The sequence below is a fragment of the Nipponia nippon genome, unplaced genomic scaffold (assembly GCF_047370975.1).
Source record: "Nipponia nippon isolate SJK-2023a ecotype South Korea unplaced genomic scaffold, ASM4737097v1 scaffold_10, whole genome shotgun sequence".
Taxonomy (NCBI): Eukaryota; Metazoa; Chordata; class Aves; order Pelecaniformes; family Threskiornithidae; genus Nipponia; species Nipponia nippon.
In genome coordinates this window covers 2,312,474-2,339,762 of record NW_028262291.1, presented here as the reverse complement: position 1 = coordinate 2,339,762, position 27,289 = coordinate 2,312,474, and the positions used below count along the sequence as shown (strand labels likewise).

At 45.2% G+C, this 27,289-nt stretch overlaps 3 protein-coding genes across 4 annotated transcripts; 2 read left to right on the top strand and 1 right to left on the bottom strand.

Moving 5' to 3' along the window:
- Window positions 1-1,017: 1,017 nt before the first annotated feature.
- On the bottom strand, window positions 1,018-3,154 carry LOC104009474 (olfactory receptor 4S2). Its single transcript, XM_009461479.2, has 2 exons — window positions 3,141-3,154; window positions 1,018-1,924 (listed from the first exon to the last, which is right to left on the bottom strand). The coding sequence occupies exons 1-2, from the start codon at window positions 3,152-3,154 to the stop codon at window positions 1,018-1,020; spliced, it is 921 nt and encodes a 306-aa protein (XP_009459754.2).
- Window positions 3,155-9,645: 6,491 nt separating this feature from the next.
- LOC104009389 (proto-oncogene Mas) lies at window positions 9,646-15,356 on the top strand. 2 transcript variants are annotated; one of them, XM_087741993.1, is made up of 3 exons: window positions 9,654-9,769; window positions 12,061-12,151; window positions 13,002-15,356. In XM_087741993.1, exon 3 carries the CDS (start codon window positions 13,023-13,025, stop codon window positions 13,977-13,979), a length of 957 nt encoding a protein of 318 aa, XP_087598119.1. In that variant the 5' UTR covers window positions 9,654-9,769; window positions 12,061-12,151; window positions 13,002-13,022; the 3' UTR covers window positions 13,980-15,356. The 2 variants fall into 2 exon arrangements, with proteins under 2 accessions (XP_087598125.1, XP_087598119.1); XM_087741999.1 differs by lacking the exon at window positions 12,061-12,151 and having other exon boundaries at window positions 9,646-9,769.
- Window positions 15,357-18,918: 3,562 nt separating this feature from the next.
- Window positions 18,919-19,875, top strand: LOC104009473 (proto-oncogene Mas). Its single transcript, XM_009461478.2, has one exon. It carries the CDS (start codon window positions 18,919-18,921, stop codon window positions 19,873-19,875), a length of 957 nt encoding a protein of 318 aa, XP_009459753.2.
- The last annotated feature ends 7,414 nt before the right edge of the window (window positions 19,876-27,289 follow it).

The following is a 27,289-nucleotide window of genomic DNA, read 5'->3' as shown; positions in this document are numbered from 1 at the left end:
GCACTGAACTGGTTTGGTCTTTCGTCCTCGTGTTTCTTCGCTTCCCTCCTGCAATAGTAGGTGTACCGGCTGTTCCCATGGAAAACATGCCGCTTCCCTTGTGTGGGTGTGTAAATGCGCTCTGTTGGGCTAGGAGTTGTCTCGCACACTGGAATAGTTCCTAAACAATTCTATTTTTTAGCATTGACACATGAAATTGTGCCTCCAAATGCCTTCTTTGGTGACTCCTTCATTTCTTACAGTCAGCAAGGTGTCTTTCATTAGATCTATGATTCTGTGTTAGTCTAAACATTAACATAAAAAACCTGAGTCAGAGCTGAAGGATAGAGGGGATGGTTGGAAGGATGGCATCAGTGATAGGTGAAGTAGATAAAATTATAGAGCAATTTGGGTTGGAAGGAGCCTTTGAAGATCATCTAATCCAAACCCCCCCTGCCACGGGCAGGGACGTCTTTCACTAGATCAGGTTGCTCAAAGCCCCGTCCAACCTGACTTCAAACACTGCAGAAAGGATTTGTTGCACTGGCAGGGGAAGTGGAGAAGCTTCCCCTCCCGTTACCTGTATCAGCAAACAACCCAACTAGCACCTAATATCAGGTTTTTAATTGTTAACCCATGGATTCAAGATACCACAATGTGTTTCTCATAAAAAGGCATTTACTGCAAGCAGAAAGGAGCCTTGGTATGACCATTTCCAGCAGCAGGTGACCATAATGCTCTCTTTCCCAGCTGAATGAATTACAGAGCAGATGGAGTTTGTCTGAAAGTTTATACCTGACTAACGGGATGCTCTACCTGGACAACATTTTGAGTATTTTTGGTAGTATTTATTTAAACACTGGTGTTTCAGTTAGTGCTCAGGAGCCCCCGGCCTGGGCCTGCACTAGTGGACAAGAGAATAGAAAGGGAATGCCTGCTTGTCACAGAGTTCACAACGTCTTTCAAATGGAAAGATGAACTTTCAGTGTCTTCCTAATTACAACAGGAGCTAACAGCAAGCTTTTCTTTGAAAGGCAGTTAACTTTCCACTTTTCTACTCCACAGTTTTCTCATGGCATTCTTCATCTCCTCATTCCTTAGCGTGTAGATGAGCGGGTTCAGCATGGGTGTGATGACAGTGTAAAACACCGCCACGCTCTTGTCCTCCGACAGATTGCTGGACGGACGTATGTAGATGAATGTGCATGGCCCGAAGAACAGAATCACCATGGTGATGTGGGACCCACAGGTGGAGAGGGCCTTGTGCCGCCCTTCGGATGTTTGACTTCTCAAGGAAACCAGGATGGCAACGTCGGACATGACCAGGATGAAGAAACAGCTCAGACTTATCATTCCGCTGTTGGCAACGACAATGATGCCCACAGCGTAGGTGTCGGTACAGGCCAGTTGTAGTAGGGGGTGGACATCGCAGAAGTAGTGGTCAATTTTGTTAGGGCCACAGAAGGGGAGCTGAGTGGTTAGAAGAGTCTGCACTACGGAGTGGATGAAGCCTCCCACCCACGAGCCGATCACCATCCGGCCACACACACCCCTGGTCATGAGGGTGGTGCAGTGGAGAGGTCTGCAGATGGCAATGTAGCGATCGTAGGCCATCACTGTGAGGATGAAGATCTCTGTGCAGCCAAAGAAATGCACCCCAAACAGCTGTGCTATGCAACCCACAAAGGAGATGGTTTTATCTTCAACAAGGAAGTCAGCAATCATTTTGGGAGCTGTGACAGAAGAGTAACAGACATCTACAAAGGACAGGTAGCAGAGGAAGAAATACATGGGAGAGTTCAGACGTTGACTGCTAATTACAGTGATAACAATGAGCAGATTTCCTGCTACAATAAGCATATAGAAGAACAGAAACATCACAAAATATATTTTTTGCACCCTTTGATTCTCTGAGAGACCCAGAAGAATGAATTCCTTCACACTGCTTGCATTATCCTTGTTAATCAGTTGGGCGGTGATATGCAATGTACAGCCTAGGCACATGGAAAAATAAAGACAAATGATTCGTCAGGTTCTTTCAGTATTAATAGTGAATTCTTTATAAGAAGTGCATACAGACTGAGAAATACGTAGGATTAGCATTAAGTTTATGAAGTGGGGGTTTTGTTGTTTTTTCTTCTTCCCCCCCTAGGTATTTAATTCTCCTTGCGTGAGACTTCAGCCATGGCTGTTACCGCACTGAGAGAGGTGCACTTTGTGATATGTTCCTCCTTCCTGGTCCTCCAGGATTTTGAAGGACCGGATCCATGGCTGGTGTGCGAAGGACAAGGACAGAGTGTTCACCTCGAGCACTACCGATGTTTAATAGCATGTTTGCCCTCAGTGTAGACCAAGTCCATGAAAACAATCTTTGTAAAAACGGTGCCTTTAAGAACACCTGGAAATATTCCTTGGAATGCTGACTTATTCTATAAGTAAAAATGATCTTTGAATTGTTGTTCAGAGGGGAAATGAAACCACGCACAGAGAAAAAACCACCTCTTGTGTATATACATTTTTAAACATAAATTTGCAGCTTCATGGGCTGAACAATGAGTTCTGGGGAAGTTATCTGTCACGGTGAAAACAGCAGCCAATTTCACATATGACTTGCTCTAGCATTTAGCTTGCTCTAAATCTCAGCAATGTTGCTTTGAGAGGAAGGAAGAATGAAAGGATCTTTTCAGATCTTCTGTCCCAGCATTGTATGAATTTTACTCTATACTGATCTGTGATATACTCTGGGGGATATTCTCAAGGATTAATTTCTGTTTAGTGAAGCCAAACTAGCTGGTGGTCAAAGTGTCTCTATAGGCAGAACAGCTACACTAATGTCCTTTACAGAACTTTCTTTTTCCATTGACTAGGAGGAGCCTAAGTAAATTAACATCACCAGGGTAAAGTTAACTTCAGAGAATTATCCTCTTTGTCCCCTGAAAGTAGCTCAGGGCTTTCCATAATGCCACCCGCCCCCCCTTTTTTTTTGTGCTATGGCTGAACTCCTTATCTCTAGGCATTTCTACACCTCTACAGTTTCTCTTTTCAGACATGGTCACATTCCAGTGTGCATGTGGGGTTTCTTTGGTTTGGGCTGTTCCAGCTATAGCCCCCGGAGCAGTACATGTCACGGGTAAATAAATAATCTACATCCTTAAAAAGACTTCGTCCTTAACATTACCAACTTGCCATTATGCACCCAGATATCAAAGTTTCTTTGGTCAAAGAAGCCTGGAAACCACTAGACTAAACTCTTTACAGAATTTAACCAAAAACAGGCACCTCTTGGAAACAAATTATCAGTTGTATGGGATTCATCCTGGTATCAAAACATTCCCAGTCAACTGCTGTTAAAAATCGCCACTGCAAGTCCTGCCCAATGAAAACACAAGCAGTTCTCCCTCTCTGTGCAGGAGATCTGAGCAGCTCTGTGGAATGATTCAGTTAATACAAATTATCTAGCACCTATTTAAAATTACAGCAAAATCAGAAACTCTTGTGCAGGCAAAAACTGATCAAGCATCCACAGGAAACACTGAAATGGAGAAAACCCAAAATTGCTCTCAAACCCACAAAGTAAAGCCTAGAGAGGAAGTTGGGAAAGTTAGGGACTTTTCCTGTGCTTACAGCTGTACTAACAGTAGGTAAAAGATATTCAAGAAGGGAGGTAAAATTTACATGGATAATTCCTTTTCTGATATATCTCCAAGAAACAAAGATCAGTAAGAACAATGTGATATTGATTTCTACCTAGTCCTGGCAGAAAAGGACCTGGGGGTGTTGGTTGACAGCCGCCTGAACATGAGCCAGCAGTGTGCCCAGGTGACGAAGAGGGCCAATGGCATCCTGGCCTGTATCAGGAATGGTGTGGCCAGCAGGACCAGGGAGGTGATAGTGCTCCTGTACTGGGCACTGGTGAGGCCGCACCTCGAGTGCTGTGTTCAGTGTTGGGCCCCTCACTCCAAGAAGGACATCGAGGTGCTGGAGCATGTCCAAAGAAGGGCAACAAAACTGGTGAAGGATCTGGAGCACAAGTCTTGTGAGGAGTGGCTGAGGGAGCTGGGGTGGTTTAGTCTGGAGACGAGGAGGCTGAGGGGAGACCTTATTGCTCTCTACAACTGCCTGAAAGGAGGCTGTAGCGAGGTGGGGGTCGGTCTCTTCTCCCTAGTAACAAGTGATAGGATGAGAGGAAACGGCCTCAAGCTGCACCAGGGCAGGTTTAGGTTGGATAGTAGGAAAAACTTCTTCACCGAAAGATCTGTCAGGCACTGGAACAGGCTGCCCAGGGAAGTGGTTGAGTCCCCATCCCTGGAGGTATTTAAAAGAAGGGTAGACGTGGTGCTCGAGGACATGGTTTAGTGGTGGACTTGGCCATGCTGGGTTAACGGTTGGACTCGATGATCTTAAGGGTCCTTTCCAACCTGAACGATTCTATGATTCTATGATTCTGTAAGTTGTGATCCTTTCCATCCTTCCTCTTTTCACTTAGCACTGACATAGTTTTCTACACAAAGCAAAAGGACAAAATGGGTACGTTTTTATGGGTGTGCAGTGGCCAGTGGAAGAGAAACAGCTGGGCTCCATCTAGACCAGAGCAGAACTGGAAGCAAACCCCACCAGACTTGGTGTCATCTTTAGGCAATCGGTGGTTCAGAAAGGAGTGACCAAGAGATAAATGATCAAGGAAAACTATATTCCTGAATAGCGGGAGATGGAAAATTCCTAAGCTAAAACAAGGTGTATATTTTTGAAAGGATTGTAACGATACGACCCATTCACAACAGCCAGCTTTGCTGTGTGTCCCTCTTGGTAAAGGCTCCTGTCACCACCACTAAACTGCATTTTACAAGATATTTATTCATCTGCCTCATTCCATCTCACTAACTTACATTACATAGCTTACATATCTTACATTACATAGCATTACATTACTTAAATATCTGAGCCAGTCATATGCACTCTTTTTTCGGCCTTTGCAGGGCAATTCATGACCAGCCTAAGGTGTCTGCTTAAAGATGTGATGAATTACATGCTGGAGGTGCCTATTTCTTTCTGTTGACTCTGAGAGGATGACTAGAATGACTAATTCAGTAGAGGATTCCCACAAGTTATGTCTTACCTCTAAAAGTATCTTTTCAGGGAGAGACTAGAGGTATATGATATAATGCAATCAATTGCAAAATAAAATAAATACAATGTGGACTGCTAACATTTCAAAAACAATGAGAAATTGCACCCTCTCCTTATTGCAAGCATTCTTCCCTAAAATGTCAGGTGGTTAATGGGAAACAAAATAACAAAATAACCTAATCTGGGACTCCAGAACTACCTCTGTGCATGGTTTCAGCCAAAGATAGCCATAGACAGTTGATAACTTTAGTGAAAAATTCTTTTTGTATTTTCACATTTGTTCAAGAAGAAGGGAAACAAAAGAGCAAAGGAAATCAGGCAAAGAAAAGAAGAAATGAAATAAAAAAAGAAAAAAAAAGAATCCAGAGAACCTGGAAAACTTACCTCCTCTGTGTTTGGAGATCTAATTTTTTTGTGTAAGGGCTGTATGATTTTATCTCCTCAACACCTGCCTTCCCTGATGGGAATGTGTTAGAGCACAGTCTTTAAAGAACATAGAACGGCTTCTGGAAAGCTTCCAACCTTTGCTTAGGAAGTGCCTTTTACTGTATAATCCCATCCAATTTAATTTCTTCCTTTTCTGTATCACAAGTGTTATCTTGGCATTCTCTGTCTATGTGAGAGCTGCTTTGATGGGCTGTCTGGGTAGCGTGGCCTGGCCTGTGTATTCACGACCCAGCAGCAGAAAGGAGGCTGAGAAGAACACTGCTTAAGTAGAGCTCTTTAACTGTCTCCGAGGAAATCTTGCACCTGAAGGGCTCTTGGGGCTGGAGGAGGGAGGTGTGGAGGCTCAGGGAAGGCATGAAAGGAAGGGGCAAAGGAGGAGAAATTAATTCTGTCCTGACTGAAAAGTTTAAGCAAACACATTTTAAAGAAATAGCCGTCCATCAATGATAACGATATTATGAAGGCATTTCAGGATTTCTCCAGCAGAAATAACAGCCAATGGATTAGCTGAATATTAAACTGGACAAGCATGTGCAGTGATCTAGTCCATTTAACCCTTTCCAGAGTCCTCCATTAAGCCATGCTTTATGGTTTTCCCAAGTGTAGAGGCCCATTAGATCCACTGCTTTGTCTTTATAGCATGGTGAGTAATAAAACAAGACTTCTAAATCTTTGTGCATTCCAAAAAGAAAACACATGAAACACAAATCTTGGTTAAAAAAAAAAAAATCAGAGAGATTTCTAGTAGTAAGGAGAGAGGCACCATGCTCTGGGGGTGGTAAAGAGTTACCTGTCACGGGAGTCTTTTAAAGGGCAGTTAGGCACACTTCTCTCAGTAGTGGTTACGATTAAGTTAAGTTTTCACAGAGGTAGAAGATGGCCTGGGTTACCTCTTGATGACACTTCAAGTCCTATTTTTGCATGAAATTTCATCACTGGCAATGCAGTGGATAGAGCCTTTTGCAAGAACTTGCATGGTTTAGCCAAGGTCAGCAAATTGCACAGCAAGTGCAAAAAATCCTTCTTTTACAAATTGGGAAACCGAGGGAGGAAGTCAGCTCTTTTATGCCTATGGAAGTCAGCTGAGTTGAGTCTTCATCACTCTAGGCTTTCCTATGGAAAGAAAAACATCTCTCCAGAAACTGGTTCACCTGATCTACCTCAGACCTGATTTTAGGATGGGATTAGGTCTGAAATAGACTCTAGATTTTGAACAAAATTACTGAGGGCAGACAAAGGCCATGTCCAAAGAGTTACAGTCAATGGCTCAATGTCCAAGTAGAAACCAGCAACAAGCTGTGTCCCTCAAGGGTCCGTACTGGCACCAATACTATTTAATATAATCTTCATCATTGATATAGACAGTGGGATCAAGTGTACTCTCAGCAAGTTTTCAGATGACACCAAGCTCAGTGGTGCAGTTGATACGCTTGAGGGAAGGGATGCCATCCAGAGGGACCTTGACAGGCTTGAGGAGTGGGCCCATGAGAACCTCATGCAGTTTAGCAAGGCCAAGTACAAGGTACCTGGGTTGGGCAATCCCCACTACCAGTACAGACTAGAGGACGAAGGGATTGAGAGGACCCCTGCAGACAAGGACTTGGGGATACTGGTGGATGAAAAATTGAACATAAGCTGGCAATGTGCGCTTGCAGCCCAGAAAGCCAATCATATCCTGGGCTTCATAAAAAGAAGCATGACCAGCAGGTCGAGGGAGGTGATTCTGCCCCTCTACTCCGCTCTGGTGAGACCCCACCTAGAGTACTGCGTTCAGCTCTGGGGTCCTCAGAACAAGACAGTCATGGACCTATTAGAGTGGGTCCAGAGGAGGGCCATGAAAACAATCCGAGGGCTGGAACACTTCTCATATGAAGAAAGACTGAGAGACTTCAGCCTGAAGAAGAGAAGGCTCCTCAAGACCTTCTTGTGGCCTTTCAATATATAAAGGGGGCTCATAAGAAAGGCAGAGAAAGGCTTTTCAACAAGGCCTGTAGCAACAGGACAAGGGGCAACAGTTTCAAACTGAAAAAGAGTAGATTTAGATTGGACACAAGGAAGAAATTTTTCATGATGAGGGTGGTGTGACACTGGAACAGGTCGCCCAGAGAAGCTGTGGATGCCCCATCATTGGAAGTGTTCAAGGTCGGGTTGGATGGGGCTTTGAGCAACCTGGTCTAGTGAAAGATGTCCCTGACCATGGGCAGGGGGACAGGACACTAGATGATCTTTAAAGGTCCCTTCCAACCCAAACCATCCTATGATTCTATGCAATCTTGCTGGCACGAAGAGCCTCATCTTTCTTAACTTAAAACTTCTGCAGCCAAAGGTGAATCTAGGAAATGAAACACAATAAAGCAAATGGATATGCCAATTCGTGCATCAGTTCAACTCAAACCCATCACTGCTCTGGAGTCTACTGTGTGTTTTTAGCTTCTGACTTATGGGTGTCAATAGTTTCATCCACTGCCCATTACTGACATTTCTTGAAATTTAGAATGGCCCTATAACAACCGAGGTAATGTAACCATGTCCCAACATAGAATGCCAGCGATCCATGCAGTGAAAATGGAAATCCTCAAATTAATGAAGAGGCTAAATACAGCTCTAGATGAAAATAGTCCTCTAACTTAAATATCATCTTACACTGAAATATCATCTTACACTGTAGCCTGGAGTCCTGTCCAGGTTAATAAGGGTTAACAGTAGTCACTATAGCAAACAGAGTATTGGGTAAGAAAGTAAAAACAGTCTTACAATCTTTGGGAAAGGAAGAGGAACAACAAATGACAGACGAAGCTAAAGATGAACCATCGGGTATCTGGCCTGCTAAGCTAATTTGGGCCAAATCTGCAAATTTCTGTACCCACTGACACACACGGCAGCAATTTGGCTAGCATCATACTCATCTCCTTTTGTTTCCCTAGCCAAATGGAGTAGCAGAAGTGACTTAACGCACAAGCCCAAATCAAGAGTTGCTGGTATCTCCTGTTGCAAAATAGTTCCCTATGAGGATGTGCTTACTGCCAGGAAAGGAGAAAGGTGTTTTCTCCGTTTTCACTCTGCTTTCTTTGGCACGTGGATCTGGACACCACGGTGGTGGTAGCTCATGCACATGGAGGGACTGTGCAGGGTGAGAAGATGAGTGAGGTGGTGTGGGTGGGCAGTGAATGCTGGCAAGAGGCTGTCTTGATAGAGACATGAAGTGGTGAAGAGGGGTGAATTTGATGGTGGGCAGGATGGGGCTGAGGCACTGTTTGAGGGGAAATTGTGAAACTGGAAATGGAAAGCATGAGGCTGGAGGCTGTCTTGAGGGATTTTGTGAAATCGGAAGTGCCTGAGGTGTGGTGAAGGACTGTTCTGAAAGACAGTATGAAGTGGCAGGTAGTACTGTGGGGTGTGAAGCTGCGTTGAAAGAGGTGGTGACATCAGAAGAGGGCACTGTGTATTGAAGGCAGCACAAGCAGAGGCTGTGCAATTGTAGCCGCTGAGGTGTGGTAGGGCTATGGAGTTTGGGTGGACCCTCCTCCAGGAAAGGTAAATCAGTAGGGACTAAGTACGGAGGTAACTTGTGTTGGGAGAGGCTGTGGGTCAGAAGAGGACACTCCGTGGTGATGACTGTGTTACGGCCAGCTTGGCAGGGACAATAGGCCCTTGGGGAATGAGAAGTTGTGCTGAGGGAGGTTGTGAAATCAACAGTAGGCATTATGGAAGAGCACTGGCAATTTCTCAATCTATGTGACCCTGAGCGGCAGTAAGGCATCCTCTTCAAGGACTGTGAAACTAGAGAATCTCAGGGACACAAGTAGGAGACAAAGCATCAGTGCAAGAGGCAAAGTATAGTTTTGTACACACAGTTCTTGCTTTCTCTGTATTGTGAGACTGGCTGAAGAAGGGAGAAGTAGTAAAAAAACATTTCCAGAGCCATGACAGTGGCAGGTTCTTTACAAAGAGGGAAGGGGGAAGTGGTTCAAATCTAAGTGACCACACACAACAAACCAGATATTTGCCCAAGAGAGTGATTGGCTGGCTGTCGGATGTCACGTTGAAAAGACCATGGCTTTTTAAAGAGTGTCTGACTAGCCCAGCACTACAGTATGGCACAAGGATTTCATCTGGACCATATATCAGAGAATTCAGGTGACAATTTTACCCAGCAGATCCATACCAGGCAGCTGCTGCAAATCAGTCACTGAAATTCCAGGGAAGCCACAAAAAGGTGAGAAATTCCTAGACGATATCTTTGCTATTGCAGTCTGTCTAATGCTTTCTGTTGTGCTTCTGGAGAGATGGTGAGGGGAAGGGAGGAGGAAAAAAAATGGAGGAAAGGAGGTCAAACGTTTTCTTCTCCTGCTGGTTAGAAATTGGCTATAGGTAAGCAATTGTCTTGATCATTTTCAGGAGAAGGAGAGCTTCATTCTGGGGACCCTTTTCCATTAACAAGTGCTATTGAATTTCTCTAAATATACCTCTGTAATATAAGATGGCATTATTCAGAGACCTAGTATTGGCAGTTTTGGTCTTAAATGATCACTTAAGATTATCCAAGAAAACACAACATCATAACTTTGTGTCCATAGTCTAAAATGTCTTTGTGGTCCCAAGGTTGTTCAGTCTGACATCTGCCACAGGAACTACATGGTAATCAGCATGCAAATGTTTAATCTCAAGAGAGAAAAAGATCACCTAGACTCAGTCTGCTGCTGTTTGATGCAAGCTTTCATTAATTAGTTTCGTTAAGGAAGTAGGCTTACATCTTGAATGTACCTTGGAGACATGAATGTGTCTTGGAGACAAGAAGAAATCAGTCTTTTCAAGTCCATACAATAAATATATGAGAACTGTGAGTGACTTTTTCGCTATTCTTTTCCACGGTCTACAGAAGTCAGAGAAGGATTCCTTCACTTCCATTACAGTGGAAGGCAAAATTATTGATGTTTTGTCATTTATCCACAGGGCGTCCATTACAGCCATGCCTGTACCTGGCAGTCTTTATGCATATATGACCAATGGCACAGGGCCATGTCATTTAACATTAGGAAATGTGCCTGACAAGCTTAAGTTAGACAACTAATCACCTGCCATTCCCTGGATGCCTGGTGGAGAGAGACGCAGTTCTGGAGGATGGGGTCAATTGCCTTCTGGAGATGACTGTAGCAGGGAGGTAGAATAGCCACTTTCCTAAAATGGGCACCAAGTCAGAAGGCTGGAGTGGGCTTAGACAGAGCTTAAGTGACACTCAAATGTTCGTGTCCTCTTCAATTGGAAATTTGCTTCAGGTTACACAGATAGCTTGTGGCAGAGACAGTGCTGCATTGGGTCTTCTAAAGGCTAGGAAACTGCTTAGCCACCGGGTCTTCCTTTCTCCTCATAGCAGACTTGGTTCACAGAATTAGAGGCTGCTCCAGCTGCTTTCTACTGTGAATCAAGGTCTGATAATTTGCTGCCACGCCAAAAGCAGATAGTGAGGAAGTGAACAGTCATAAAGCTGGATCTTTTCAATTTGCTTGCTATGGATGATCAGGGAAGAGGTAGCCCTGCTAGTGAGGTTGGTCAGGCAGTATGCTGCTCTCCCCAGATAAGGAAAGAGAAGGTGAGTTTGAACTCAGGGATGTTCCTGTTGTGAAACTGTGCTACAACAGAGATTCTGTGCATTCTGAGGGAGATGATGGGTTTTGCTTTCTGCAGTCCCTTTCAGTATGTACTAAAATTCTTTCTTCAAAGACCACTGGTCTCTAAAGTCTTCATGTTAGAAGCACTCAAGGTCCTGTAACAACTGAGGATGGAATCATCCAGCTTCCTACATATGAGTATGGTGCAGCCCCAGAAGTTCCCTGGTTCCAGTCAACCCTAAAGGTTTCACATCCAGCAAGCCCTGGTGAAGTTAAGGGTGGAATTCACCTCAGCTCACTTCAGCTGTCCATACGCTAATCCTCTCGCTGAAGCTGGCACTCTGCACTGTATCTGCAGTCAGCAAAGACAGACAGGTGACTGCACACCTACCTAAGACACCCATCTTAGGATAAAATGCATTACCGTTGGAGGTGCTCATAAACCTCCATTAATTCAAATGGCAGCCTTAAAGGCAACGTTAAATGAGATGTTTGCATTTTTAATGGTGAAAGCCAGGTTTAACAGTCCCAGCTGGATTTCCAACCAAGCACTGCTGGTGTACATGCCTTCCACGGACTAACAGAGCAAGATTGTCTCCACTGCTTCAGGCCAGCAGCTGGGCGAAGAATCTACCTGCATCACGCGTTTGTCTTGCCTCTATCCGTGCAGCGCTGAAGACAGTGTGTCTGGGGTGCTGAGACGAAACAATAATGATTCAATCATCTGTCACATTTTGCTTGTTTATGGAAGTCTGTCTCCATGTATGCTGCAGCATTTTACAAAGAGAGAACAGAGTATTCATGCTGGTTAGAGTGTTCAATGATTCACAACTTCCTAGCTCTCCCCCTTTTGACTTGTTCCTCTCTTCTTTTTAACTATGTCCTGATGTCTTTCAAGACACTTCTCTACCTTCCCACATCAAAATTAATAGCTGGTGGGGAGAGAGGAAGAGAGTCACGCTGTTTGACCTCATCAGACAAAAAAAAAGGTATGAAATCTATTTTTTGGCTTTTTTTTTCTCAAGATTCTCATTCAGATCCCAGTATCGTGGGGGAAAAAGCATGAACTGCCTCAGGGAATGGGGTGACATAATTATTTGAGCCATAATTCCAATGTCCTGTGAGGGTCAGACATTTTTTCCAACATATGGTTCTTACGGTTTCTCTCTGCGAAGGAAGTTATTAAGGGCTGACTCTGACAGACTGAATTGTTTATTGTCTGTACATAGGGCTTGAGAACAAACCAACCACATTAAACCACACTTTATTAAAATAGAAATCAGTCGTCAACATAAAAAGCTAGCAGCTATTTTGAGTACTCTCGACCATGTTTTCTAGGCATATGCGTAGAACAAAACTTGATCAGCTTTCATGCTGATTGAACTTGTATGCCAATCAACTCGAACTTTCACACACTTTTCACAAGATTTGTCTCATCTAATCCTAGCCACATGAAGCAAAGACAATTATACCAGAGTTGTTAACACGGGGTTCTTTTTTTATTCAGACAAGAAAAAGAGGTACTTGTCAGACATGATTAATCTGAGCTATTATTGCTTTTTTAAGATATTTGTTTCCCAACACTGACTGAAAACAGGACCCTAAAGAAATGAATTTTAGAAAGGGAGAAATACACTGCAATCTAACTTTTTGTACATGTCATGTAGAATTTGACTTAGATAGAGTACTTTGAACAACGCTCGGTGCTCTAAGTCCAAACACAGCAATCCCTCCCTAAATCAAAGGCTACAAAGAGCTGGAACAAATCCAGACACACCACCAGGTCACCATGAGGGAAAGTCACACTGGAGTTAACACCTCTCTCCTTTCTGCTTACAGGTCTGTCTGAAATCACTTATAATGAGTACTTCAGCTACATCAATGTTCCTTCCAACTGCAACCAGCCAGGCTCATGGGACTAATCAGAGCGGGGCTGTGGGAAAGACAGAGCCATCGTATGCTGTCCTCAAGTTCATGGAGAGCTTCTGCCTCATCAGCGCTGCCTGTGGGATGGTGGGAAATGGCATGGTCCTATGGTACCTTGGCTTCCGCATCCGGAGAAACCACTTCACCGTCTACATCCTGAACCTGGCCGCTGCCGACTTTGGGTATCTCCTCTGCATCGCCATTGAGACCGTTCAGTACCTGATGCAGTTCAACGTGGGGGTGCAGTTTGGGATATTCCTCTTCCTGGACCTTTTCACGTATGGGACGGGCTTGTATCTCCTGACCACCATCAGCATTGAGAGGTGCCTCTCTGTCCTTTCTCCAATCTGGTGCCGAAGCCACCGCCCAAAGCACTTGTCCGCCATCATCTCCGGCCTGCTCTGGGGTCTCTCCCTGCTGCTGAACACCCTCGGGTACATTTTGTGTACCGTCCGCCCCTCTGCCAGGAGCTGCCGCCTCCTGCTCATCAGCATCGGAGCCTTGGACTTCCTCTTCTGCACGCCCCTCATGCTGCTCTTCAGCCTGACCCTCTTCCTTCGGGTCAAGTGCAGCTCCCAACACCTCCGAACAGGCAGGCTCTTCACCGTCATCATGCTCACCGTCCTCTTCTTCCTCATTTTCGCTGTGCCTCTGAGTGTCCTGATCCTCTTTGACTTCTTGGGCTACAAATTCCTCTACTCCCCGGAGATTGGCTTTGTGCTGTCCTGTGTGAACAGCAGTCTCAACCCCATCATTTACTTCCTTGTGGGGAGCTACAGGGATCGGAGAATCAAGTGCACCCTCAGGCTGGCATTCCAGAGGGCCTTTGAAGATTCAGCAGATGACAAAGATGAACGGGATACCCGTGACACGATAACTATGTCCTCCTAATACCCTGTTGTGCCTAACACAGTAACACTGGTCTGGAGCCGAGGGTTGATAGTTTACAGAATTGAAGAACTCTGAGGTATTGGGGATGGTTTGTCTCACCTGACCTTCGGTATCTTCCTTGTAGATCTCTACCCTTTAGCTAGTTATTTTCAGCTCCATCCACAGTCTGTGAAAACATATAAGCACCTGCAGCACAGAATTTATCTGATCTTTATTAGGACCACATTGAAATTGCCTATTTGTTTTCAGTTGCCATTAAATGATTTATATTTTATAAGGGGAAAGGTCTTGGTGTCTACATTTCATCAAAGGAATCCCACTCAGAATTTGCAGCTCACTCAATAAATCTCAGTCTTTCAGAGCACAACAATATCAAGTTCATAAATTCCTGGTCACTTTTTACTCAGGCCTCTGAAGATGAGATGGGAACCAATCCTCCTCCTGTTGAAAGCAGCCATGAAATTCCTGGAAGAAGAGTCTACCTACCTCACTTAATTTTAAATACCTGTATCTCAGCAACACACACAACCTTCTGCGGCTCACAGAGTGCATGATTCTTGGCTTCCTAATGTAAGGATTTCAAACAGTGAAATGATTCATGCCCTAGAATTTCCTTTCTACTATTAACTAGGGAGGTTTCCATACCATGGAGTTGTGATGTAGTAGAAAAGGGCTCCAATCCCTACCAATTTGCCTTACAACTTTATGCACTGAGTTGCATGTTCCCTTTTCTTGTGTTTCAAAGCAATACGGGGCTGGAGTTGCATATTATTTTAGCTTCCCCCAGTCCAGGACAGCGTATCTGCATCTAACTACAGCATGCATTGGGTTATTATTTCTTCCTTTAAGAAGGACAGATGATGAGAACCCATGGCTTCTAACATCTCCTCTACCAACAGAAATAAATTCAAGGATAAGGAAAAAATAAGAAAGGGAAGAAAGGCAAATAAATACCACAATTTGCAACAAATTATCCTCTAGACCCAATCCCTTGAGATGCAAGATGTGATTATTTGAAATGTGGTACTATCAGACTACACACCATTTGTTCTTTTAACCTAAATTGATAGAAAAGGGCAACACACATAATTTTCTTCGAGAAACCTTACAGATTTCCTCTTTGTGCCTTCATCTGCAAATATTTTCCTAAAGGGAAGCTGCATTCTTCTATTGTCTATTATGTTTTTTCTGTTCATTTGTCTTTTTATTGATTTTGAAATGCACCACTTAAAAAACTAGTGGTGCACCCTAGTGCCTGCAGTTGCTTTTTGCTTCCTGTTTACAGTTCCTGAAAGCTGAAATTTGTGTTCCATTTCTACTATTCTTTAATTTTTAATGCTATTCTTCTGCAATATACATATAGTTGATCCAGATTAGGTCTATGTCATCAATTATTTTTAGTAAGGTTTTTTTTCCTTCTACTAAGGTTTGTTTTTTCTTCTACCGCTGAAGGGAAGAGAGCATCCATTTATCAGAAAACATGTTAAAAATGTTTTCCTTTTAATATCTATAATGATTTTATCATTGGGAGAACTGAAACATTTCCATTATTAGTAAAAATGTCAAAAGCTTTCTTTTTAAAAGGAAAATAAATTGTATTTAAAAACATTATTGTCCTCAGAAGGAGCCATCAACTGATAAAATCATACAGAATATAAACTGTGAAAAACTTTCCATCCTGACAGTTTGTCCTTAAACATAACTATCATGAAGACATGTGGCTTTTAATGTGAACACATTTTACACATCACATTAATGTGAACACTTTACATCCAGCCTGGGCCATTTAAAAGGTGACACCTGCATATAAACCACCGTCGTAGACACCTTCAATCATCCATGGTAAAAGACAAGCGTTCTCAGGGGTGGCATCTGCCAGATATTTACAATGTAACTCCTGGGGTCCAAAAGAAATCAGTGATAGGATCTGCAAGGAGATGGGGATCATTTGCAGGCTTTTCCACCCTGAACTAACACCAAGATTGTCAGCCCAGCCTGCCAGGGAGAATGTCCTCAGCATCTGAACGAAGTTTGTCCTCTGAATTACTCGGTATCTCTCTGGAAGGATGCCACGGCATCCAGAAGATCAGTGGTCATGCATAAGAAGGGAACATTCCTCAGGGGCCACCAGCACCATGAAAAAAGCCCGCATTTCTGCTTCCCTGGGGGCAGCTGAAAGAAGACAGGCAGCCCAGGCCGTAAGTGTTGAGTGTGCTCCTCCACACGGTCCGTGTGCCAGCAGCATGCGGTGCCTGCGAGGGATGGTGTCACTTGTTCCCCAAGGACAACAAATCTAACTCCACTCCTCTGAGGAGTCCCTAGACACCAGAGTCTGAAATAATCTTTATTTTCTCATTGATTTCAGCAGAAGGCACACACGTTACTGTTGGTATTTTTCTGCGGTGCAATTAAGACCTGGAGGAAGGGATGTGTATGGGCATGTGGACGCTTCAGAACAGTACAGCTTTCACCACATGCAGGAGAGTGAAAGACTCTCCGGTGCCTTGATTTGGTTCCCTTTCCCAAGCCTCTGTCCCCCCATAGTTATCCCCACCCTCCCCTTCAAGCTGCTACCCCATTCTCCATTCCAAGAGCTTCTACAACAACCAGCCCGCTTCCCTCCCTCACCCCAGCCTACCTCACACACACCTCAAAGGAGCAGCCTTCCCCTTGCAGCCGTCCCCCACATCAGCTGCCAAATTCCTTCTCTTGCACCTTTCATGGAAATGTGGCTTTGTGCCGCAGGAAGGACGGGGCAGCAGCTAGTAAGAGAAGGCTACGTCCTCTTTGAAAGAGGAGAGTCAGGGTCAGCTAACTGGGGACAGAACGAGGGGCAAGCACCTCTACACAGCTACCTTTTGCACTATTTAAGTGTTGCACCAGCTTGTAGCCAAGTGGCGTCTTACAACCCTCAGAGCAACTTGGGATCAGGCACAAAGAAGAGCAGAGGAGGTACAACAGTGCAAACAGGCTTTGGCAGGCCTTGCTGGTGAGACCTGAGGTACGGCATGGAAACCCCACTTTAGGCCCTACAGGTTGTGTGCTTTAAAAGCTTAACTGTCAGAAAGGTAGTCACCCGTTCCTACCCCGGCCAGGAAAAGGCAGTACATCAAAGCAAGTGTCCATAGGCAAGAAGCCATAGATAAAGGACTTAATCCAATCCTAAGCTCTGTTTAATTTGAAGTAAGAGAGGTGACAAAAAGTCAGGTAATCACAACATCACAAAATTTGGATCGGGTCTGCTCAAAGGCAACTCCTGACTGCAGAGGCAGAGAAAGAACCTTGCTTCTTCACAGTGTGACACCTGAAGACTGAGGGACATGTGTCCCCTTGGAGCCGACACCAACCCATTTCAAAACTTGCACAGCCACATTGTTAAAAGTCCTTTCTTCCTCTCCGTTTTATTAGTGGCACACAGCAAGGTTATTTCCTGTCTGCAGTATTTCTCTTAATTGCTATGAATAAATAATTGCTCTGTTTACTATCCTTCTAAAGTCCCTTTCAGTTCAGCCTTTTAAAATACTTTATTTCTCTGGGGTCAGAAGTGAGTAATGAGTCATCCAAGCGCTGTAAGAGCCCTGTGCAGTTTAGAGAGGCTCCGCCTGTCCGGAGGAGAAAGAAATAGGCACCTTTTTACACATTCTGGGAAAGAAAGGCTCAGAAGCGTGCTGGGGTGGAAAGTGAGGGCTGATCATGTCCAGGAAGGGTTACTGATGCTTAGCACTCAGGGGATGAAGGGATGAAGGCCTCATTGTCTGATCTGTCTCCCTCACCCCAGGCACGCTGGACAAGCCATTTTTCTTCTTGGGGTCTTGGCAGGATTTGGGATAAGGCATTGCACAGGAAATGATTTCTGAAGGAAACATTGGGAAAAGGGATACTGTCCCTCAGACTAATCCAATCTAAACCAAGTCTGATTTTCCAAGAAAGACAAAACAAAACAGAATACCGTTCCTCTGAGAACTTCCCACAATCTCTACTAACCACTCATTTGTACATCCCTAGCATAACAGCATTTGGCCCCAGTACAAATGCACAAAGAGCCTTTCACAGATGCAAGCAATATCCCAGAGCATCGCTGGCAATGGAATCCCTGGCAGGTAATTTTCTCCCCACCTACTGTAGGAGCAACCAGAGAAGTGGAGCAGAAATGTGCAGTTGCCTCACAACGTAAAAGAAACCCATTCTCATCTGCTGCTGACTTCATCCCATCCTCTCCCTCTGCACAGTGAGAACGCTCCTTCCTGACAGCACCTGCTTCGTGACATGACAGAAGACACAAACCGAATCTGCAGACTGAAACACCTTTCCTGTCTTTTCCACAGAAAGTGTTTCCCAGAAGATCCAATGGGATAAATTACAAACCAAGAGAAAGACACCAGAGCTGCTGCCAGATCCTAGCTTCTCTGAGCGCTCAATTCAGCTGCACAGGGGCAGAAGGTAAGATTTGAGGACTGGGTTCAGGAATGCCTCACCATCCACACGTTTTGCGGTGTTCCTTGTCTCTGCTGTGCCACTTCTGGTCCTCTCTCACAGGCACACACGCACACAGAGTCACTACGTAGTCACACCCTTCCCATCTCCTACTGCTCTGTCTGTAATTCACTGCACTGTCTGTAATTAGCAATGTTTTCTTCTGCTTCTTTTTCTTTACTGTGTTGAATGGTCTCATTCTTTCTTCTTCTGCAGGGATGCTGCACTTAGCCAATCTCCACCTCTCCAAATTCCTGCATGATTTTGCCCTCTTCTCAACATTTTGCATCTTGATAGCTGTTACCTACATAGATAGTAACCATGCATGCTCCTTGAAAGCTATCTGTGCCAAGCCACAAAGCTGTAAGAATAAAAGCAATGTGTCAGTCACTAAGTGCCCTCTGCCTCTTCTCTGATCCCAAGAGAGACAGAAAGAAGAGACGTATTTGATTTGGGGGATTTCATCATGACTGAGGAGCTCAGAACACTCTTTTCCCAAAGCAATGCAAGCCAGGCTCATGGGACTAATCAGAGCGGGGCTGTGGGAAAGACAGAGCCATCATATGCTGTCCTCAAGTTCATGGAGAGCTTCTGCCTCATCAGCGCTGCCTGTGGGATGGTGGGAAATGGCATGGTCCTATGGTACCTTGGCTTCCGCATCCGGAGAAACCACTTCACCGTCTACATCCTGAACTTGGCCGCTGCCGACTTTGGGTATCTCCTCTGCATCGCCATTGAGACCGTTCAGTACCTGATGCAGTTCAACGTGGGGGTGCAGTTTGGGATATTCCTCTTCCTGGACCTTTTCACGTATGGGACGGGCTTGTATCTCCTGACCACCGTCAGCATTGAGAGGTGCCTCTCTGTCCTTTCTCCAATCTGGTGCCGAAGCCACCGCCCAAAGCACTTGTCCGCCATCATCTCCGGCCTGCTCTGGGGTCTCTCCCTGCTGCTGAACACCCTCGGGTACATTTTGTGTACCGTCCGCCCCTCTGCCAGGAGCTGCCGCCTCCTGCTCATCAGCATCGGAGCCTTGGACTTCCTCTTCTGCACGCCCCTCATGCTGCTCTTCAGCCTGACCCTCTTCCTTCGGGTCAAGTGCAGCTCCCAACACCTCCGAACAGGCAGGCTCTTCACCGTCATCATGCTCACCGTCCTCTTCTTCCTCATTTTCGCTGTGCCTCTGAGTGTCCTGATCCTCTTTGACTTCTTGGGCTACAAATTCCTCTACTCCCCGGAGATTGGCTTTGTGCTGTCCTGTGTGAACAGCAGTCTCAACCCCATCATTTACTTCCTTGTGGGGAGCTACAGGGATCGGAGAATCAAGTGCACCCTCAGGCTGGCATTCCAGAGGGCCTTTGAAGATTCAGCAGATGACAAAGATGAACGGGATACCCATGGCACGATAACTATGTCCTCTTAAATTTCTCCTTTTTTTTGCTCAATCACCTTTTGAAATGGAGAGAGAAGGAAAAAGAGAGGTAGAACATAGATTCCTTTGAACCAGTGGGCCCTAGATCCCAGGTGTGGGGGGAAAAGTGAATATATGAGCCCAAGTTAGGGCTATACCAAGCCATGTTGCTAACCCCGTATGTTAACCCCAAATTCAAATGCACTTTTGTTTATTTAGACTCCCCCATGGTAAAGCATGAGTACTGTCTTTGTGGCTAGCTTACTGTCGCTCTCTGTGAGTGCCAAGTTTAATAAACAGCATTTAAAAATGGCTCTGCCTGGTCTTTGCTTTTTTCTCTCAGCTATCACTCTTGAGCCAACATTTGAGCTCCTTTTCCATCAACTCTCTCACTTCTAAAGCCATTGCATAGCTCACATATTGTCAAAAACACCTTCCCAAAACTAATTTCAAAACCAATTATTTTTGGCAATAAAGCATAAAAGCGATCTCCCTTCACCTCCCAACATTTATTCTTTAAAAAAAAGACAGAAATCAGTTGTTCAAAAAGAAACGTGGAAGCAAGCATGCCCACAATGTGTTGGAGGCCCAGAGATCTATGTGGGAGCTGTGCTTGTGTGCTCCTCCCCAGGTGTCTGCCTGGATACTGTCCCTAGGGGCTCACGAGAAGGAGCCCACCAAAACCACCTTGGCCACACACTGAAAGCCTTCTCTTAAAAAAGGGGTGGGTAAAAAAGGGGAGGGACGCAGCTTCTAGGGCAGGCGGTGCAGAGGAGCTTCAGAATCAGCTGAGGAAGACACACTGCACAGTCCTGCACAGTAGAGGAGTCTCTGCAAGGCTTGGCAGCAAAAGCTGTTACCTGGCTGCAGGCACGGATTAGACTTTTCAGACCCTCTCTCCTAGCATCGGCTTCAAATGCCTGTGGGGGTCCCATGAAGCCCTGGCTGGAAGAAATCTAGAACATCTTTTGGGGGATCAAAGGGGTGGTCACAAGGTGTTGGAGAACCAGACAGGATTAGTTCTGGTCCAGGTCATTCTCTTTCCTGAATGTACCTTTATGGCAGAATTCACTTATCCTCATTTTTACTCCTTTCATGCACCTTCAAAACTCACTTGCATAGCAACAAAGGGGCCTTTTCTCCCTCCTTCACCCCCAGCTCCGGCAACTGGGGATTCTCCCTGAGTGAGTACATCTCAAATACTGTGATGCATCCCTGCAGTAAAGCCGACTAGTCGCAGAAATTCGAGTGGGGTTAATTCAGCTAATTCAGCCAAGGTCACAGCTGGGCCAAGGTTGTTGCATGGGCTCTTGGACACTTTACACAGCATCTGTCCTGTCAGACTTAATCCTCAATATGCCATTCACCTTGTTTTTTCCCTAAGAGAACAGATGTCACCTGAGACTAGAATTAAAACGCTAATACTATTTAAAATGTCAAAATCACCCAAAACTTCAAAGTACAGATACTATTATTCTGCTTTTTCTATTCAGGTTAGTAAAGTGCTACTACATCTCCCCTGGCAATGAACTGGACAGGGATTTGGAAGGTTTAGAAAACAAGGCAGAAATTTTTATGGTATCCAAACAGAAAATGTACCTTTGTCAAGAAGATAAGCTAAGGGCAGAAGTGATGCAGTCGTGGTAGGGAGAGGTGATTTTTTGTTCTATTGAACTAACTAAGCAAACTTCAGGTTAAATATATTCTGAGAATAGTTCCTCTGAGCTCAACTTGATGACACTGTTCAGTGAGGTGAGTCCTCCAAACAAAACCCTTGACCCTATTGGGTTATTCCTTATAGGGTAGTAGATAAAAAAAAAATGCTGCTGCTGTTTGCAAGGAGAAAATGTCTGTGTGCAACATGTGTTGACCAGCTAAACATTTGATGGGTTTGATGCGTACCCTGAAGAACATCAGGCAGGAAGGTAGCAATAAGAATGTAGATCTCCCCTCGCTAATATTGCTCTGTGTATGTTTTAGATGCTAACGAGGAGGGGAAGAGGGAGAAAAATCAGGAGCAAAAATAAACACATCACAAAAACTGATATGAAGATGGGCTTAAATGCATCTTCATTGTTAAAACAGATTGTTCCACACAACTTTAGACAATAGGCTCTTGGGTTGGTGGACTCAACACTGGACCAAAAAGGGGAATTATTGATGCCAAAATGCCAATTCCTCTCAGAGCTGATGGGTGACTGCTGTGGCACATACCTTTGTCGCACTGTGGATTTCAGTTTTGAAACAAGACGAGAAGCCGCCGATTGCGCTAACCAGCAGGAGGACACAGGTGCACAGAAGTGCAAACAGCACCCAACAAGGTGGGAGGGTGAGGATGGAAACCTCATCCTTTCAAAGATGACAAAAAAAAAAAGTGGAATGAGAGGATGGAAATCAGTCCAAACAGAAAAATGGCAATGGTACCTAACAACAGGGATGCAGCCCAACTGGGTTCTTGGCCATGAACGGGGAGGGAACATACAGGGATCTGGCTGACCTTAGGTAAAGAGGGTGCGGGATGGAGAAGTGGAGAGAAGAACGGAGGAGTGAAAGAATTAACAACAACATATCAATTACAATGTGTGAAAATCAGCTCAAGAAACTGGCTGCCCTTCCTTCCAGACCGGTACCTCAGAAGTTTCTCAAATTCAGCCTCTCATCTCCTCCAGTCTCTCCTGTCAGAGTTTCCAGGCGAATGCAGGCTGCGGCAGAAGTGGCTGTGGAGACGGCAGATCCCGTGTGTGTGTCCCACGGGAGAGGGACCAGAGCAGGGAAAACCCAAAGTCTTAAGTACAAAAAATAATGTGTGTATATGTGTGTCCTGGGTGTCTGTGGCCAGCTGCTGGCAGCGCGGGCTGCAGGGTCCTCTGTGAGGGGAGTGAGGGGCTGCCCTGCGCTGGGCACAGCCGGTTGCAGCCGGTTCCAGCTGGTTCCAGGCAGTTCCATGGCGGCTGCACTGCAGGCCACAGCTGAGCCCTTCACGGGATCCTGTGGCACCGATGTGAAAACATTATTTGAGAACGGACAGAAAACACCAGAGAGGCAGAGAGGGAGGGAAAAAGAGCGAGAAATGGCGGGAAGAACAGCGAGGACAGAGAAGGGGAAGCAGCGCTCTGCAGCTGGGGAGCACCCTGCGCCAGAGGAGATGGGGGGTACCTGACAGGAATTGTCGCCTGAGCAGGATCCATGCGGGAGCAGGGGAAAAGTGGGAGAGGGAAGGAGCGGGAGAGAAACCGCTATGTACGGACTGTAACTCCCTCGAGCACCCCTGTGCTTCTTGGGGGGTAGAGGAGTCTGGAGGGAAGGAGTGAAGCTGAGCTGGGGCTGGGGGGGGAAGGTCGTATTTTAATTGTCTCTCACTACCCAAATCTATTTCAATTGGCAATACATTAATTTTCCCCAAGTCAAGTCTGTTTTGCCAGTGACGGTAATTGGTAAGGGATCTCCTGTGCAGAGGGGAACTAGGGACACATTTCTCCACCAGTTTTAAAGAGAACTGAGGACTTCTGTCATGTTCTGAGGGTCCGCCATGATACATCAACCCCTGTACCTCAAACCCGCCTCTGTCAGAGGAAAGGACTCATTAGAAAGCTTTCCTTGCTGGTGTTTCTCTCCCTGTTTCTCCTCGTTCTCTCCCATCCTTTAAGAGGCAAAAGGAAATAGGAACTTTCCTATGCCCAGGTCTGTACTTTTCTGGTAATGTGTGTCCCTATCCAGGTCCCATCTTGGAGCTGCCACATCCCAATGGGTGTGGGAAAAACAGAGATTGACCATGACCAAGGGGCCTTCTGGTCAAAGATACGGAAACAGAATGGAGGGGAACCAGATCTGTCTGGTTAAAAACAATAAGCTAAGGTGTTATTTGTAGTAAAAAAAAAAAAAAAAACAAACCTTCCTCTCAGTGCCTGGGCCTGAACCAGGTACTGTAGGGAATCTGACGTGGGGTTGAAGCAGATCGACTCCACAACCTCAGCTGATTTTCCCCACAATTTCCATGTGAATGTTTTCTGATTTACAACCAGTCACTTGGAAGTCTAATATTTCCCAGCTGCACCATGGGTGGAAGTTGTTCCCTTGGGATCTCTTGGGACCTTTCACAAAGAGGCTGTCTTTGCATCACCTCAAACCAAAAGAGGAATGAGCTCATGAAATCCAATTTGTTCTGAAAACGGACTGAGTTTTAGGGCACTCAGCAATGCTCATGACTTCTAATCTTCTCTGAGTAGAGGAAATGACTAATTCAAAGAAACTTCAGAAGATAAACAGTATAGAAAACATCCTTTTTTGCTGACAGATACTCCTTTTTTATATAGATTGTTTCTGTCCTGGTAATTATATGACTATTAGCACCTACTTAATTGTTTTGGTTTTATTGTTCTCTGTTTTTAATTGATGAATTTAATGGATATTTGGCAATATGATTTTCTCCATCTTAAAATACATCTTGTTATCTCAGTTCGTCATACCTATTCCAGAGCTTCCTTAGCATATGTTTCCATTATAGCTGTGCTTTGCATTAGAGCAGCAATATATGCATCAAGGTTTTATGGGAAGTTCCTGACAAAAAGGAGGGATCTGAGAAAAACCAGGAATACTCATTGTACAATGTGTGGTAGAGGAAATAACACTTGAATTACTGTCAAAGACAGCACTGAGTATAAGGCAAATCATAAGGAAAATAAAGGGGAAAATGAAGATGGAAAATGAAGACAGAAAATAGGGACTGGACCAGGTAAATAATTTTTTAATTAAGACACAGGAAGAGCCTTCAAGTCAGCGTGGGCTGAAAAAGGACGGAAAAGCCAAGTTTATTTTAGAACAGATAATTCCAGCTGTTAGTCTGGTATTTCACAGCTGCGCTTGCTCTTTGGCAGATGAAAAACTCTTTCTCCAGTGATTCCAGAGGGAGCAGGACCAGCCCCTGTGTGACTGACCCAACTATGCATGAAGATTTAGCACTCTGGGGATATTCTTCTTCATCTGTCCTGTCCAAGCAAATCCTTTGTCATGCAAACACTTTATACTATCCCTGTTCCCCAATTCCACCTGTACCTCTAGCCATCCCGGCACCTCTGATCTGCAACCCATGGGAGGTGTTCATGTGCCATCTTTACGGTACCAGCATCCTGTGCTTAGAAAGCTCCAGGGCTCAGGCACTCCACCTATGCCACTTGCATCAGACATTTACACTTGTGTAAACACCTTGGCTGTTTTTCAGAGCTTCTTCAGGCCGCTTCTGGCCCATGAAAGAGCAAAGCTTTCATGAGAACTGCATTTATGTGAGAGTCAGCTCCAGCAAGGTCCAGAGATACTGCCTGTACCTACAAATCCTCCCTTGGTTATGTCCCAAGACTATCATAAGAAACAGCAATACTTCCATTGTTACAGTGATTTTCTTTTTTATTGTTGAAGAAAACTTCAGTTTGAAATAAAATTAAGTATTTGGGGTGGGAGGGATTTGTCTTTAGCCTTCTAAAAGTAGGATTTAAGTCACTGGATTTTGGGTTCTTGCACTGCAGGAGTCACAGATGTGCCAGGTGACCCCACTATAAACACAGAGATCCCCTAAACACAATCAGTGGAGCTGAGAGCATAACGAGGTAAGGGGAGAAGACAGTAGGGAGGCTTCACGGTTTCTAGTGAAATCTCTGCTAAAACAATATTGTCATCAATTATCAAAAGTTCTCCAAACCTTGTTAACTAACATGAAATGGCTTCAGAGAAAGTGCTGCCCTGTAAAATGAAAACCAAAAAGAAAAGGCTATGACCCCCTGTTATTTCTTTGAATGTTCTGATCAGAACATTTTCCCTTCTTTCTCTGATTTAGACTGAGCTTCCAAAAAGCAGATTTAGATTCCTCCAAAAGACCACAAAGACTCATTCACTAACCAAAGGAGCAAGAGTTTATTATGATGGGTCCAGGGCATGGGGGCCCTCTTTCCCCCTGGGCTGCCTGTGGGGCTCAGCATCTTCAGCTGCTGCTGACCCCCACGTTCCCCAGCCTGAGCACTCCCCAATCCCACCAGCACATGGCGTTTGCACCAGTGGATGTCTCTGTATGTACCTGGAGTAGCTGCAACAAAATCCATCTCTGCTGGGAGCAGCCTCCCCATGGGCTGCCACGTGGCACGGGAGGCCTCCAGGCTTGGCCTCAGGTCAAAGCAAGGGAGAAGCTGGCATGCAGGGTCCAGACCTGGCCAACATCCAGGGTCGCTCTTCCTCCCCTGCTCTACCTCGCCTGTGCCCCTTGTGCAGTGTCGCCTCATACCAGGAATGAGGAGAGGCACCAGCTTCGAGGAGGATGCTGCTTTGGTGGCTTTCCCCACCTCAGTCCCAGGCAGAGGAGGCGCATCACCACCCCATCCACTTGCCCCTCTGCTCTGCCCCACAGGAGCTGGGCACAAGTCCCATGGATGGCAATCTTGTCAGTAGGAGTTGGCCACATCACCCTCTTCCTCTCCTCCCACCGCCTTCCAGTGTCATCCCACCATGCGAGGGGCTTCTGGCTTTCTCTGTGTGTACCTGGTGCTGGACCAGGAGACCCTCCACATTGGGAAATCACCAGTGTGTGGACATGCAACAGCATAAGGGCTTCAGCCGCTGCCTGTGATGAAACTCCCCAGGTTTGTCGCCTTAGAGATTGCATCTGTGGGTTACATAGGGCTGCAAATGGGATTTTATCTGCAAGATTCTTGTCTCTCCAAACCTCATCCATCAGCACCATAGAGACAGCTCACTTTTCTCTGTATTTCTTTTGTTTTCCAATTCTTTTCTTTCTTTCTTTCTTTCTTTCTTTCTTTCTTTCTTTCTTTCTTTCTCTCTTTCTCTCTTTCCTTCTTTCCTTCTTTCTTTCCCTTTCTTTCTTTCTCTCTTTTCTTTCTTTCTCTCTTTCCTTCTGTTTCTTCTTTCTTTCTCTGTTTCTTGCTTTCTTTCTTTCTTTCTTTCTTTCTTTCTTTCTTTCTTTCTTTCTTTCTCTCTTTCTCTCTTTCCTTCTTTCCTTCTTTCTCTCTTTCTCTCTTTCTCTTTCTTCTTATTCTCCAAATTGTAATTTTACCCTATGTCATATTCTCTACACCACTAATCCCTGCATCACCCACCAAGACCCATTGGCTTGCCCATTTTTGCAATCCTTTTGGCAGACCCATGCCTTGCTTGGACAACAGAGATGGCCAAAGCTCTCCCACAGCCTAACGTGTCAGACTTTCCCCAGGCAAGAGAACCCCCGAAACACGGCGAAACTCATCTGCTGAGCAAAGAGAGCCAGAGTTTATTCACTGGGACCAGAGCAACGAGGGTCATTGCAATGGGGAATACAGCCAGGCATGGGGACTGAGCCCGCTTGGGTCTGTGCTACGAGCCCCCATGCCTCCATCCCTCAGGCTGCATCCAAGGCTCCACATCTCCAGGCCTCCTCGCCAGCGGTGCC